General features: G+C 41.1%; 1 protein-coding gene across 12 annotated transcripts in view; it reads right to left on the reverse strand.

Annotated features, from left to right (window-relative positions):
- The window catches only part of BBX (BBX high mobility group box domain containing), a 291,235-nt gene that overhangs the window by 2,230 nt on the left and 274,951 nt on the right, over positions 1 to 14,054 (reverse strand). For 11 of the 12 annotated variants that reach the window (XM_055085734.1, XM_055085732.1, XM_055085733.1 and 8 more), the window contains 3 exons: positions 12,918 to 12,977; positions 4,659 to 4,856; positions 2,457 to 2,643 (listed from right to left, as the gene is read on the reverse strand). In XM_055085734.1, coding sequence (XP_054941709.1) covers positions 2,457 to 2,643; positions 4,659 to 4,856; positions 12,918 to 12,977 — 445 coding nt within the window. The remainder of the gene's footprint in view (positions 1 to 2,456; positions 2,644 to 4,658; positions 4,857 to 12,917; positions 12,978 to 14,054) is intronic. The other variant, XM_028493704.2, reaches the window with a different exon arrangement.

Below are 14,054 nucleotides of genomic sequence, written 5' to 3' on the forward strand. Positions count from 1 at the left end.
TTAGCAAGTTAATTAACCGCCTGTACCATCATTAAAATGGAACTAAAAAGACGCACCTGGCAGAGCTGATTTTAAGAATAAATGTAATGAGCTTCCATCCTTATTAAACTCCTAGTAAATAAACAGGTTCTCAACAAAGGTTAATTCCAATTTCCTACTTGCTGCATTCTGTAAAACTGCTTTTCTATGTTGGGTTTCTGAACCCAATATTAAGATTTCCTGTGGCAAGAATGCAGGTAATATATGTTTACCCCTAACTCTGTCGACCACCCTCTAAATTATGAACTAGGTGATGCCTAAGCAATAATTAATTGATGTGCAACCCAGGTACAATTACATTAAGCCTGCAGGTGGAGGGACGGCTGGGAGCTCTGCTTTAACAGTTTAACCACTGAAGTTACAACTAAGGTTCTCCAAGGCTGTCTGTCTAGATAGTAAGAACACTAACCATTTGTTAGGTTGATAGTAAAATTCTAATAGGCAATATTTTTTCTTGCTAATGGGAGGTATAAAAAAAAAAAAAAGAACCTTTACTCACACCATTTTTTCTATGCCTTCTAGCTATCTTAGGCAGGCTTTCTCAAGAACACCTCATTTATTCATTCACCCATTCATTTGTTCATTCATCCATTGTGTAACAGGAACTAAGGAAGCTGTGTACATGAAGAATAAAACCAGTGCTTTGCTTTCAAAGCGTACTGGAAGGAGACAGATGCATCAACAACTAACTACAACCCAGTGTGGCAGCTGGTCTAAGAGAGGTGTGCACAGCGAGTGTACAGGACTTCGGGAGGAAGACTGAGAGAAGAGGACAAAAGATAGACAGGCTGTTCACCCGAGAGGAGGACACACAAAGGCAAGAAGTGGGCTTATCTGGACGGGAGTAAGCGATTCCACGTGACCGCAGGACAGAGAGGAAGGTGGTGGTGACAGTGGAAAGGCTTGCTGCCGCTTTCTGCTGCTGCAGCTGGAAGTCACTGGGGCGGGGGCAGCTGGTTAACAGAGCAGAGGTGTCACCAGTCGTGCTCAGAAGGGGACGCTGGCAGCAGCAAAGGTGACTGTGTGGCGGCCCTTCCTGAGCCCTGGATTATGACCCGCCTCTGAATTCTTACATGACCTCTTATTCCCACAATTTATGGGGGCACTTAATAACACTCAGGCATATTTTAAATTCTTTTTGCATGCGCTATGAGTTTGTCCTCTGTGCTCGACTGTAAAACTCCACGAGTGGAGAAGTGTCTGTGCATTATCTCCCTCAGAGACCTGAGCAGATTTTAACAATGTCTGTCACCATTCACTTGCTATTAGGCACTTGCAGTGTACACATGAAAAGGAATGTGACTTCTTGGAAAAATCTAGAGGCTATTTGTGAGGAAGCACTAGAACTGTAATATGACAGGTAAACAGCAAGAGACAAACAAAGCTTCCATTGGGGTCTCCTAAACCTGGATGTGAAGGAGAATGGAGCCTGACAGATGGGTAGACACGTTGGGGTAGATTTCAAGCTCTGTTGGACTGAAGACTGAAAACCGAAGAAAGAACTCATCTCTGGGTAATCCAGTTTGAATAAAAACAAGAAATACCTGAATTTACAAAAGGCTTTTTTATCTTCCCAAAGGATCCATTAAGTAGCAGAACACCCAATTATATACTTAGAACTTAATATACTTTCTGTGGGGCTTCACTGAGTTCAAAAGGCTTTCATATCTGGTCTCATCTGATCCTTACAACTTTGTGATTCTTTGGGGATACTGTTATGCTAAACAGAAGATGAGAAAACTGAGGCCCAGAGAAATAAATGACTTTTTAACAAACACAGAGAGCTGACGAAAAATCCAGGCCTTCTGCCTTCCATGAGTCAGATGCTGAGATGCTCTTTTTCCTGAACCACACTGTTTTCTTCCGCTAGTACCACCAACGCCATCCTCAATGGGGATGTTACCATGTGCCAGTACTGGGACACTAGATTTATTCTATATAACATCTCTATGAAATGAGAACCACTTACAGCCATAGTATAAAAGAAAAAACAGAGGATAGAGAAGTGAATGATCTTGCTCAAGGCCTTACAGTTTTCAGGTGACAGAGGTAGGACTCAAACTCAGGTCTGAGACCTGACTCTAAAGCTTTCATGATTAGATAATATTGCTTCTCTGCTCTCTCAGGCTTTTTCAGAAATGAAGCTTAATCACAGAATAATACTATGTTCAAAGTAAAATACTTGGTGGGCAATACTCCCTTATATTTTCCCACACTGCTAAATAGTATATATACTTTTGTTAACACCTCATGAACAAAAGTCTCCCGAACCCCAATCGTTGTGAAAAATATCACAAATCACATCAGAAAGGATGATTTGGGCTTCCATATCACTGTCTCCACCCACGTTCTGTGAAAGGGGGTGAAGTTGAACAGGATCCCCAGAACCCAGGGCAGCGAGGTTTCCCACTGCTAACCTATGCACATTTTCCATGGCGGCCACTTCGGCCAGTGCAGCGAGGCTGAAGAACGCAGACACGGCTGGCATCTCCGGGGTGCTGCTCCGCGTCTCCGTGGCCTCCCGGTTGTGTGAGCATTCGTCACTGCAGCCTGTCTCGGTCACCTTAGCAAGACTCCTCTGCAGTTGTTCCTTTGGTTTGTCATCTGTAACGAAAGGGAAATTCATCACGAGAGGGATCGCTCTGTCCTCTCCAGAGAAGGGACACAGAGAAAACTCAGTGTCGGACAATGTGAAATGAGCTAATATGCTTTACTTTTCACTTCTGTCATCCACCGAATATTAAGGCTTTTACAGAATCTCTTCTTCCATGGGAATAAAACTCTTTTATTAAGCTCAACTGCAACCATGGGCAGCACCATGCCCTGAAGCTGAGAGGAGGAACTGTGTTTTATCCAAGAACAACGAATAGGTCAGTCTTAGAGAAAGAGGGAAAAATGGACCGTGGCCAAAATAAAACCCAAGGGACTTCTGCAGAGGGGCCAGTGGATGCTGTAAAATGGCCCTTAAAAACTCAACTGACCAAACATTCCTGATGAAGCCACAGCATGCCCTACTATGCACCTTGGGCATTCAGTATGCTATGTTACCAACACTTAGAATGTCCTAAACTAATCCCAATGAGATTAATCAGTTCCAATGAGATCCTAAACTTCTTTTTGTTCTGAAGACCTACTGAAAGGAAGCAAAGGGCCCTCTGGTATTTATGAAGAGGTGGCTGAAATGCTACGCCAATACATTTGTTGGAAATAAGTACACTTTATACAGCCATTAGAGAGGAAGAGGAGTAATCTTTACCATGGTTTTTATAATAAAACATTTTAACTACAGAAAGTAATTGATAAAGTCTGTAAATGTCATATATTAGAACATGAAGTGCTATATGCTTTTCTACATAAAAGGAAATATTTTCTAAAATCTTTCACTCTTCCTACAAGCAAAAATGAGGCTATAACAATTTATACAACGTGAAAATCACAGAGCAGAATCCAGAGTGGAAAGGGAAGGAGAGAGGAGCCCGCTGGACTAAATATCATGAAAACTAGATTCTAGTCCTCATCCTACTTAGTGGTTCGATGTGTTATGAAACAAAATTCCACCTCTTGAGTTTCACTTCGTATATGACAGTAAAATTGGGGGTCTTTAATATACTTTAAGGTTTAACAATCTACATATGCAAAACACAAGTGCACAAAATTCACTAAATGACTTCTATTTCAGCATACAATAAGTCTACCAACTAGATTAACCTAAATCAGTTATTTACAAATATTCTCAAAAAGCATTCATTTAAACATTTTTTTTTGCTATTTATAGAAGTAATTATGGACGCTTGACCTTTTTCTGGAAACTGGGTTAGGGTAAGGCGGGGGAGGGGGGACACACCTCCTTCAGAGCTGATAGAATGAGATGCTAGAGGCACTGAAAGGCAGAAAGGCAGCAGCTAAGCCCACTAATGCTTAGTTGGTGTACCACCCCTAGATATGAAGGGGGGATGCTCGGTGTCACTCGCTTAAGCCGGGCCCCTCAGGCAATTCCACAGAGGCCACCAGGAACAGTAAACAGACCACAGGCCAAGACTGAAATGGAGAAATTCACTGTAAGTTAATATTTGGTTAGGGATTAGCCCAGAGAATCAAGAAATCCAGAAGCATTCTCAGGCTCCCTTAGTGGTCTGAATCAGCTGTATAGGAAATGCTGGATGCTTTCTTTCTCAGCTTTCTTAATTCATTGGTTTAAATACCTGATGATCTGGCTTGTAATGACTTAAAAAGTGAGCCAGGGACAAAGACTCATCCAGTATTTTTAAAAGTCTCGGATCTTTGGGAATTTACTTAAGACTGTTTTTGTGCATGCTGAGAAAGAGAAGGTAGCTGACAGTCCTAAAAGCTACCTTTCCTTCCTAGGAATTCCGGATATGCTCTTGGGAAAAGAGCTATGATTTTAAAACATGGACTAAAACATGTATGTTTAGAATGCTGTAGGAAACCAGTTCTCAAGGAGATCCAGAGAGAGAAAATGTTACTGTGACCAGACTGACAGAACAGACCCATTTTTCAGTGAGGACCCACAGTTGGATTATAGTCATTTTCTGGCCACTGTGGCCCTGACGGTCACCTGCTTGCTCTGGTCATCTCTGTCTAAAGCTTCCTTGTCTTACCCAAAGTACCTCCTGCTGGCGATACCCGGCCATCTGCTGTCCTGACAAGGTGTGTGATCTTGGTTTTCCTTGCTTTTCTCTTTTGACTGCCCACCAAGGGTTCTTGCGTTGTTGTTGGCTCTGGAGTGTTGGGAATGGATGGGGCATTTTTAACCTTATAAGCAGGCTCTGTGGTGTTTTTGTCTTCTGAAAATATGGCTGAAAAAGGAAAACCATATAACGTTACACACAAAAACACAAGGCACCAACGTTGCTCTGGGAAGGAAACATTTCTAAATGTCTGACCTATCTGAACAAGAACTTACATTTAGAATTTTCAGAGTATTGATGGAAAAAAGAAATACTGACTATACTTTTAAACAAATATTTCTTTAAATATGTGCTTTGATAAATTAAGTACAGAGATAGGATGCCCTCTCTATCTTTTAATAGAATACTTAACTAAGAGGCCATTGGAGTAACATTTTCTAAGTGTTTTGGATCTTGTAGGTTGGTGGGGAGGACAGTGTATGCAAACCTGAATAAACTGTGTCCCAACAGACCACAATTTCTACATGTGGTCAGGGTCCCTATCTGAGATCCTTTTGACCAGCTAGTCTGGAAAGGATGATAAAAGAAGTTTCTCTTCTTCTGAGGATACTGAGATTAAGTATGTGCTTCTTAAATTTACAGTTATCATTGGGACACTTGCTTTCAATCTCCAGGTTGGACTGATGAGAAAAGAAACTTTCTTCTAGGCACACTGAGTATTCAGTAAGGACCTGGCAAACACTGATGAAGCCAGCACCTATGGAAACTCTCTCCCATCAGCTGAATTCTAGGACCAGGTGAATGTGCTTTAGGGAGATAATTCAGCAGGACACCCCGAAAGGTTAGTTTTAGGTACTCTAATTTTAACTATAATACCAGCAAATCATTTAATAGCACACACTTGTACCCTATTAGTCACTGTGTCAAGAGTAAGGAACACACTTGCCACCAAAGACTTTGCTCCCAGTTCAAATGGGTTGGGAATGCTGTGTCTCTTCTTAATCATTTCCTTAGGAGTTCATCTCTCCCCCTCCCCCCTTAATTTAAATTAAGACAAGGATATGCAGATGTGAGTACAGCAAGCATTTAGGAGTATATATTTGTAGGCGTTTCCTCATTGGGACTGTTTTTATTCCAGTGACCTAAGGGCTTTGGGGCAGGAGAAAGAGGCATCTTTCCATTTTTTAACTATCCAATCTCTTAACACAGGCATAGAAATTGTTTTTGACAAAGAAAGGGGGGAGTGTGGTCCAGGAAATCACACTGTCATGTTTGTTTGACATGACAAACCCTGTGCAAACTTAACCTGGAGGATACCTGGTGGTGCTCATAAGAAGGTGGATATGAAGGTAGACACTGGAAATAAGACAATATATGTAACGTAGGAAGACAAAAAAAGCTAAAATAAAAGGAACAGAGCAAGAACAATTCAGGGTGTGAAAAAATACACTTATTGGTATAAACACTTACATAGGTTTCATTTAAAATTTTTAATATAGCTCCCTAATGGGTTTAGGTACATCCTTGAGAAAGGAGGCTATAAATTAGTAACATCTTTGCCCTCAAGCATTTGATTCCAGGCTTCCTATTCCAAAACAAGTGGGAAATCATTTCAGTTACATCAAGAGAAAGGATGTAAAGCAGAACTCTTACCATGATTTGTGGCTTGGCCTTACCATATTATTGCGTAATAGATGGCTGTGTGTGGACAGGCTTAAGATAACAGTTACTTTAAAAAAACCCAAAAACTATTTGGCAATGCTCCCAAACACCTTTTTTCAAGCAAGTAATCAAAAATTAGGAAAAAGGCTCCTTTCAAGTTGTAGGTCTATACCCAGGTCAAACAGTCTCTTAGTTATTTATACTTTGATAGTTAACATAGGCCAGTGGTAGTATATATGCATTAAAAAAATTTTTTTTTACACTTTAACTTCAATAAAAGCTACTAGCAAAATGAAAAGATAATTTGGTTAGAAACACTCCAAAGGAGTTTCATGACTCTGCATTAGCCCTGAAGTTCAAAGCCTCCTATACAAAGAGGCCAAAGTCTGAGTTTACAGCAACCTCTACTGGATATTCACAAGCTTCAAAATTCTAGTTTCTTATCCAGGCCTATCAGTTGTCCCTTCTGATTACAGGGGGAAACTTGTGATCTCTCCAGTATGATCACTGAATCATAGATGGATCTTCCAGAAAAAGCATGAACCTCTTCCCAGAAAAATCCAGGACTTGTGGAGATAAGGGTACAGCAGGATTCCAAAGCTGAAGGGTGTATTACATTCAAATTACTGCTTATGGAAAGAAAAACCAAGGAGGTCAAAGAAAAGGCATGGACACCAGAAAAGGGCTAAGAGGGCTGGGAAAGATGACCTGGTTTCTACAAGACCAGGGATAATGGAAATAACATAGTCAGAGAGAGACCTAGGTTCTACTCTTGACTTTTTAATTTACTAACTGTGGGACCAGGGGTCTCAGTTTCTTCATGTAAAGATGGAAGCTGGACTAGATTAGCTCTAAAGGAGCCATCCAGCCCTAAAATTCTTTTCATTTTGCCACACAGCCTAGAATCAGTGTCCTGGCCAGTGTTTTCTATAGCCAGCTTCAGAGTCTCAAGGCTGTGGAAGAGTACTCCCTTCACTAGGACTGTTAGGTTTTTGTTTTTGGTGAGCCGTCAGATGTTTTAATTTCTTTTCAGGGGTTACTCATTTCCTATGTGTTCCAGATGAGTTGATAAAAACACAATATGAAGCCAAGGGGATGGATGCAAAGGGACTGCAAATGGAAGGTGAATCAGGCCTTAAGGCAGACTGAGACTAGGGGAAGCTCAGAAACCAGCAGACAAGGAGCCAGGGGGTCAAAGGCAGGGCGGCCGATAGATACAAGTGATCATCATGTCCCAGAGGTCTGGAGGCTGGGAGATACTGAGTGAATCAGGCTGCAGACCAAGTGAAAGACGCAAAAAAGGAGAATGCATTGGAAGTTCTCATAAATCACTGGAAAGGAGGCAATGCCACCCTTCTATATGTTGTCTTCTCTAAACCTACTGTCAGATCAAGAAGTAATCACAGGGCCTATAGATCATCCACATTTGAGAAACGCATGTAATGTGATCTTGCTGGAGTTAGGAAGAGAAGGTTAGAGTGAGTCTACCCCATGCTTTGACCCATGGGTGACCCCTAGAACATCCTGCCTTTCTGGCGGCCTAGACCGATGACAGTCTTCAGGGTCAGTGCTCAGGGAGAATCCTCTCCTAGGAGAGAAGAATTGGGGAAGGCAGGTAAGGCTAAGTCAAAGAAGTACAGTTGACCCTTGAACAACACAAGTTTGAACTGTGCGGGTCCACTTATAAGTGGATCTTTTTAAAGAAATACATACAATAGTACTACACAATCCACAGTTGGTTAAATCTGCAGATGCAGACCTGCTGATATGGAGGGCCTGGAGGGCCAGCCGTAAAGTTAGACATGAATTTTTGACCAAGGGGGTGAAGGGGGAGGGTGTACCCTTAACCCTCACTTTGTTCAAGGGTCAACTATAATTGTCTGGGACAGAACAGCAGATCTGAGTCCAGCAACATTAGCAAAGAGAAACTTCTTTTATCATCCTCTCCAGACTAGCTGGTCAAAAGGATCTCAGATAGGGACCCTGACCTGAAAGCAAGTGTCCCAATGATAACTGTAAATTTAAGAAGCACATACTTAATCTCAGTATCCTCAGAAGAAGAGAAACTTCTTTTATCATCCTTTCCAGACTAGCTGGTCAAAAGGATCTCAGATAGGGACCCTGACCACATGTAGAAATTGTGGTCTATTGGGACACAATTTATTCAGATTTGCATACACTGTCCTCCCCACCAACCTGCAAGATCCAAAACAAAGGCTTAGTGGTGCAAAAAATTAATAAACAGAAACCTCAATTAAATAGAGTCAGGAGACAGAAGGGGGAGCTCTCATGCCCTGTGATGACAGCAGAGCCCCACAGAAAAACAAAGACTCCTCTCTTCTTTCCTGGCAAGGACTCAGGCAGTGAAAAGCCATGGACTTGATTTACCATAGCCTTCCCTACTTCTTTCCCACCTATAAAATTCTCCTTCCCTTGACGTGTGAGGACTTGCAGACCATGGTTGTACACCTCAAATTTATATTCTCTGCTGATCCCAAATAAACCCATCTTTGCTGGAGAAATAACTGGCAGTCTATTAGTTTCAGGTCAACAGTGGTGAGGGACAGGAAATAAAAAAAACTCAGAGAGGGGAAGAGCCCAAAGTTGTATACCAAGACAGCAAGGCAGCTCCTTTTTTGCCCTCGCTGCCAAACTAATGGAAATGTGAGAAAAGAAAGGCTTTGTCCTCTAAAAACAAATTAGTCATTTCTCTTTGGGCTTGTAATTGAACACACAAACCTACCCAAGCACCACCAAAAAGTCCACAGGGCTGATTTTTACACTCCACAATAATCATAACATACTTGGAGCATACCATGTGAGGGTGATAACGTGAGCTGATTCCTGGAGCAACATTAGGAATGTGGCAATCAGAGACTATCTTGTTTTCCAAACTCTGCTCCCAAAATGTAGAGTAAGTTTTTTGGGAAAGCAGCACTGTGCTTGTACTATACTCCAGGAGGCCACTAAAGTGCTCCAGAGTCATGAATTCACATGCCAACTACAGGAGTCAAACTTGCACTGAAATTATTATAGCCAAGTCTGGAATCTCATTGCCATGGGTTAGTCTCCCATGAGCTGAAAATGCAGTTAACTGCTGAATGGAACACAGGAATCAAATGAATGAGCCTCACCTAAGATCATGGGGACCTTGCTGAAATTATAAAGCAACTATTTTGAACTTAGGAAAAGAAATCAAGTTAGCCTGAGTGTGTGGATCATATTTCAAAATCTAACTAGAAAACCGGATTTTTCTCCCCTGTAATTAGATTTATGTACTGCAAAGAAACTAACCTTTTAGAGATACCTAGTTTGAGGTTTAGGTTTTTTTTTTTTTTTTTCTTGTAAGACAGCATTTATAATTTCAACAAATGAAGGCTATCCAGAAACACCTGAAAAATCAAAACTGCAGTGGCCAGTGTACTTTAGTGCTGGTTTCTTCCCTTCCTGCTTACATTGGTCAGGCTTCAATTCCTTATCATGTATTTGGGGCTGATAAGGTCTCCTTAAATTGACTGGAGCTGCTGTTAAGATTAGTTTTCACAAAATGTATATGTGAAAGCCCTCTGGAAACATAAAGCAATATAGTAATCATCACCATCAGTATTACTACAATTAGAAACCTCTACCTTAAGCATGAACATATGTCACCATAAGTTGGTGGAAAGATAAACACAGTGGCAGAGGGAGGTCATCTTGGTTTATCTGAAAACTTTAACTCTAGCCTATAGGCAATCTTTTTTTTATGATCTGCCAAAATTTCAAGAAGTGGTTTAGCGATTTTGAATTTTAAAAGCATGGGGAGAATGCTTAAAATAGATTATAAGCGTAGCATTTAAACCTCAGATGTGATTACTAAACACCTGAAAATTTCTACTATTTGGGGGAAAAAAAATTCAAAGCCAATTATACTCAGGGTGGTGTAAAGAAAGGATAGTGAACTTTAAGTCATCCACTTTAACAGAAGCCAGGAGCGGCTAACAGCTGTGAAGCCTCAGTTGAGTCAATATTTCATTTATAGACATCAGCTACAAACAACTCCCGCCTAACCTCTGCCCAGGATAGCCTACACATGCTAACTGTCCTGATTATGGTTTCATTTTTCTGTCCTTATATATTTATAATATCCAAGGTAAGGTTTTAATAAGCAATGATACGGACATAGGTGAGAAAGAGGATGGAGTAAAGGGCCTAGATAATTCACAAAGCACAGAGTCACCACCTGAACAAGTAAATGTAGGGGACGTTATAAAAATAAATCACAAAAAAAGTCACTTTGGGCTTCCCTGGTGGCGCAGTGGTTGAGAGCCCGCCTGCCGATGCAGGGGACACGGGTTCGTGCCCCGGTCCGGGAGGATCCCACATGCCGCGGAGCGGCTGGGCCCGTGAGCCATGGCCGCTGAGCCTGCGCGTCCGGAGCCTGTGCTCCGCAACGGGAGAGGCCACAACAGTGGGAGGCCCGCGTAACCAAAAAAAAAAAAAAAAAAGTCACTTTAAGTTACTGGTTAACTTCCAACCCTCAAGTCATTTCCTTTTTTTCTGGCCATGTAAAATGAATTTGCATTCTACACTAAAGGACATGCAATTTTCAGTGCATGTTCTCCACAGTTTTCTTCCATATACATTAATAGTAAATATAATTAAACGTCAACAGTAATAAATATTTCCAACTAAACCCTTCGGACTGCCTAGAAGACTCAAAATTGATTTGCTTTTCTGCCCTCCAAAGGACAGAAAATTAGGGCTTCAGAATATGGTATTTTTAGTATCACACCAATAAAATCATCAGGTGTTAGAAGGGAAATGAAATGTATTGTTCATGTATTACTATGCCTTCTCATTCACTCCACCCCTAAACACACATATCTTACAACACAGTACAAATGTGGACAGTGAATCCTAGTAAGGTTAAATGGTCTGTCCTATTGAAAACCGCTAATTAGTGGCAGATCTGAGACTAGCACCCAGGTCCCCTAATTCCTACTTACTTCGCTCTTTGTACCACCCTGGCACATGCTATGATACCTCCTTTTATATGCAGTAGGGTTTTCATTGTTTAAAACCAAAATATTTAGAACAGTATCATTTTAAGAAAAGAGTAACATTGTCTTAAATGCCTCTTTTAGATTCCTCTGATAGTTCATCAGTGCCTTGCATTTATTTTTACAATACACAAGTGTGAATGCATGTCAATTTGGGGTTGTTAGGATTTAATGCTGAGAGCAGCACAACAATTCATATTTTGTTTTGCCAGCAAAGTGCAGAAATGATACTCCACAGAGGTTGTAAGCGTGAAGTAACAAGCCAGAAAAGAGATGTACTGCTGGCATTTTCTATAAAAGCAAAACAACACAAAAGCAGACATGCAGCTCATGTGAACTGTGCCTACCAAACAACAGAAGTTCAAGTTTATAATGAACTCAAATTTGAATATTTTTCACAAATATCTTGAAAACATGAGTATTTTTTTATAAATGACTTAGGCCACATGTGCATTTTAATTTTTTTCTCCTTTTAACAAAGAAATGAGAGTACATTTGGAAATCAAGAGAATGGACTTGTTCATCAAGTTCCCCATAAGTAAAGCACAGGGGTAATAAATCAAACGATGATCTCTAAGGTCCCTTCTAGTTTTCAAATGAAGAGACTCCTCATTAAGCACTACAAAAATGTTCAGCTCTTCTAAAATATCTGAAGGGAAAAGAGAGCATCAGTGGGAAGAATGGAAGGATGGCTCCTTACCACCACGAAATCAGCATTCACCTAAGGGTTCAATATTTAAGAAGAATTAAAGTCACAAATAAATACGACTGTGGGAAATTTTGAAATAAAATCTGTACCTATAACATCATACCAGTCAATATGGAACATTTCTTTGGCTACCATACGCCTGAGGGACATTCCATTTGATCACAGTTAGAGGAAGTGGGAGGTGGGCTAGGAAGGAAGTTCAGGTCAGGAACCATGTCTGCAGGGCACCCACGTCCAGCCAAACGGGAGAGCCCCGTGCTGCCCTGACTCCCCATGAGCACCCGCCTGCAACGTGAGCTGCAATACTGAATATTTTCAGTTATGAAAACCTCTAATTTCTGGTTATTGTGGTTCAAAGCTTACAAATCCCCCTTTCACAAATTAAACTCCACAGGACACACAGCCTGACCCTTAGTAGGATAAAAAATCTATCAGTTTTGATTTGAAAATTAAAAATAACCCAATTATGAACACTCAGGTCTAATGCCGTTGGTTAAACCTATATAAATTATGCCAGTTTATGGGGCTTCCCTGGTGGCGCAGTGGTTGAGAGTCCGCCTGCCGATGCAGGAGACACGGGTTCGTGCCCCGGTCCGGGAAGATTCCACATGCCGCGGAGCGGCTGGGCCCGTGAGCCATGGCCGTTGAGGCTGTGCGTCCGGAGCCTGTGCTCCGCAACGGGAGAGGCCACAACAGTGAGAGGCCCGCGTACCGAAAAAAAAAAAAAAAAAAATTATGCCAGGTTAAACCTACAAAACTTATGCCATTTCCAGCACAGACTACCTGAAATGATACAATGAATGTTGCTTCTTTTACCTTCTGTAGGGTGAATGGCATCCAAGAAGAGTTGCTTGTTTGACCATTTATCCCCACTTCCTAAAAAAACAGCAACAGAAAAGGAAAGTGAAACTCTACCCCTAGTATAGACACATACACTATAAAAATAAGACAATACACAAAACCACTTCAATAAAAAGCATTATCACACAAATGAAGCAGAATTTTACTTCAACTACTTAAGTCTCAAAACTGCATTTGCCAACTAAAATAATTAGGCCATATAGGAAATGCATTAAAAGTAAACAAATTTGCCTTTTTAAAACTATGTTGTTGGATAATTTCTATGACTTTAATCAAGATAACCTGAAGACTGGTTAAAAGGTAAGAATAAAAGCTGCCATTTTACCTAAAGAGTGATCTTTCTCCACTGGAAGAAGAGAATAAATATTAACATACAAAACAAAACTAAGAGGCTAACGTAGAGGTGAAAATAAAACCCAAATTAAGTAAAAGGTTACACACAGGAACACAGAGGCACGTATGTCTACACATGGAAGACAGCTGCATTTAAAGCCTCATTCCAGAAACACGAAAGGCTCCACATCTGGCCATGCAAGTAGGATGCAAATGGGCATCAGGCTCATGGCAGTCATGACACTAACATGCAGGAGACGCTAGAGAAAGCCTGACTTCCAGGACACGTGGCTATATTGAATTAGATGGGATTTATCTTCTGTGTGAAAGAAGAATAGGAGCCTGACCTGTGAGAAGAGACAAATCTTCAGATGAGCCCTGAGGAGGTTCAAGGGCCTATCCAGATCATAATAACGAGACAGATGCTCAGAGTAAAGGGAGGGTAGAGTGCGTATATTTCTAGTGCCCTCTGGAAATAACAGTTATGTGACTGAAGGAGGTGGGAAGAGTCTGACAAAGTATATAAACAGAAAAAAAGAAGAGAGATAGGTTACGATGTAGGAGTGGAATCCTCCTGGACAAGAATCCTCAAGTGTCAGAGAAAGTATAGCAACTGTGGGACTTTCATACGAATACGAAACTGGTAAGATTTCAGGAGGCAGGAAAATGTGGTCCTGCTATGAAGGCTGCCAAACATGAAAAAAACAAGAATAGTCAAAGAAAATAAGTGGAGAAGAGCTCAAGAAGACTAAATTAGAA

This window comes from Physeter macrocephalus, chromosome 1, assembly GCF_002837175.3.
Source record: "Physeter macrocephalus isolate SW-GA chromosome 1, ASM283717v5, whole genome shotgun sequence".
NCBI lineage: Eukaryota > Metazoa > Chordata > Mammalia > Artiodactyla > Physeteridae > Physeter > Physeter macrocephalus.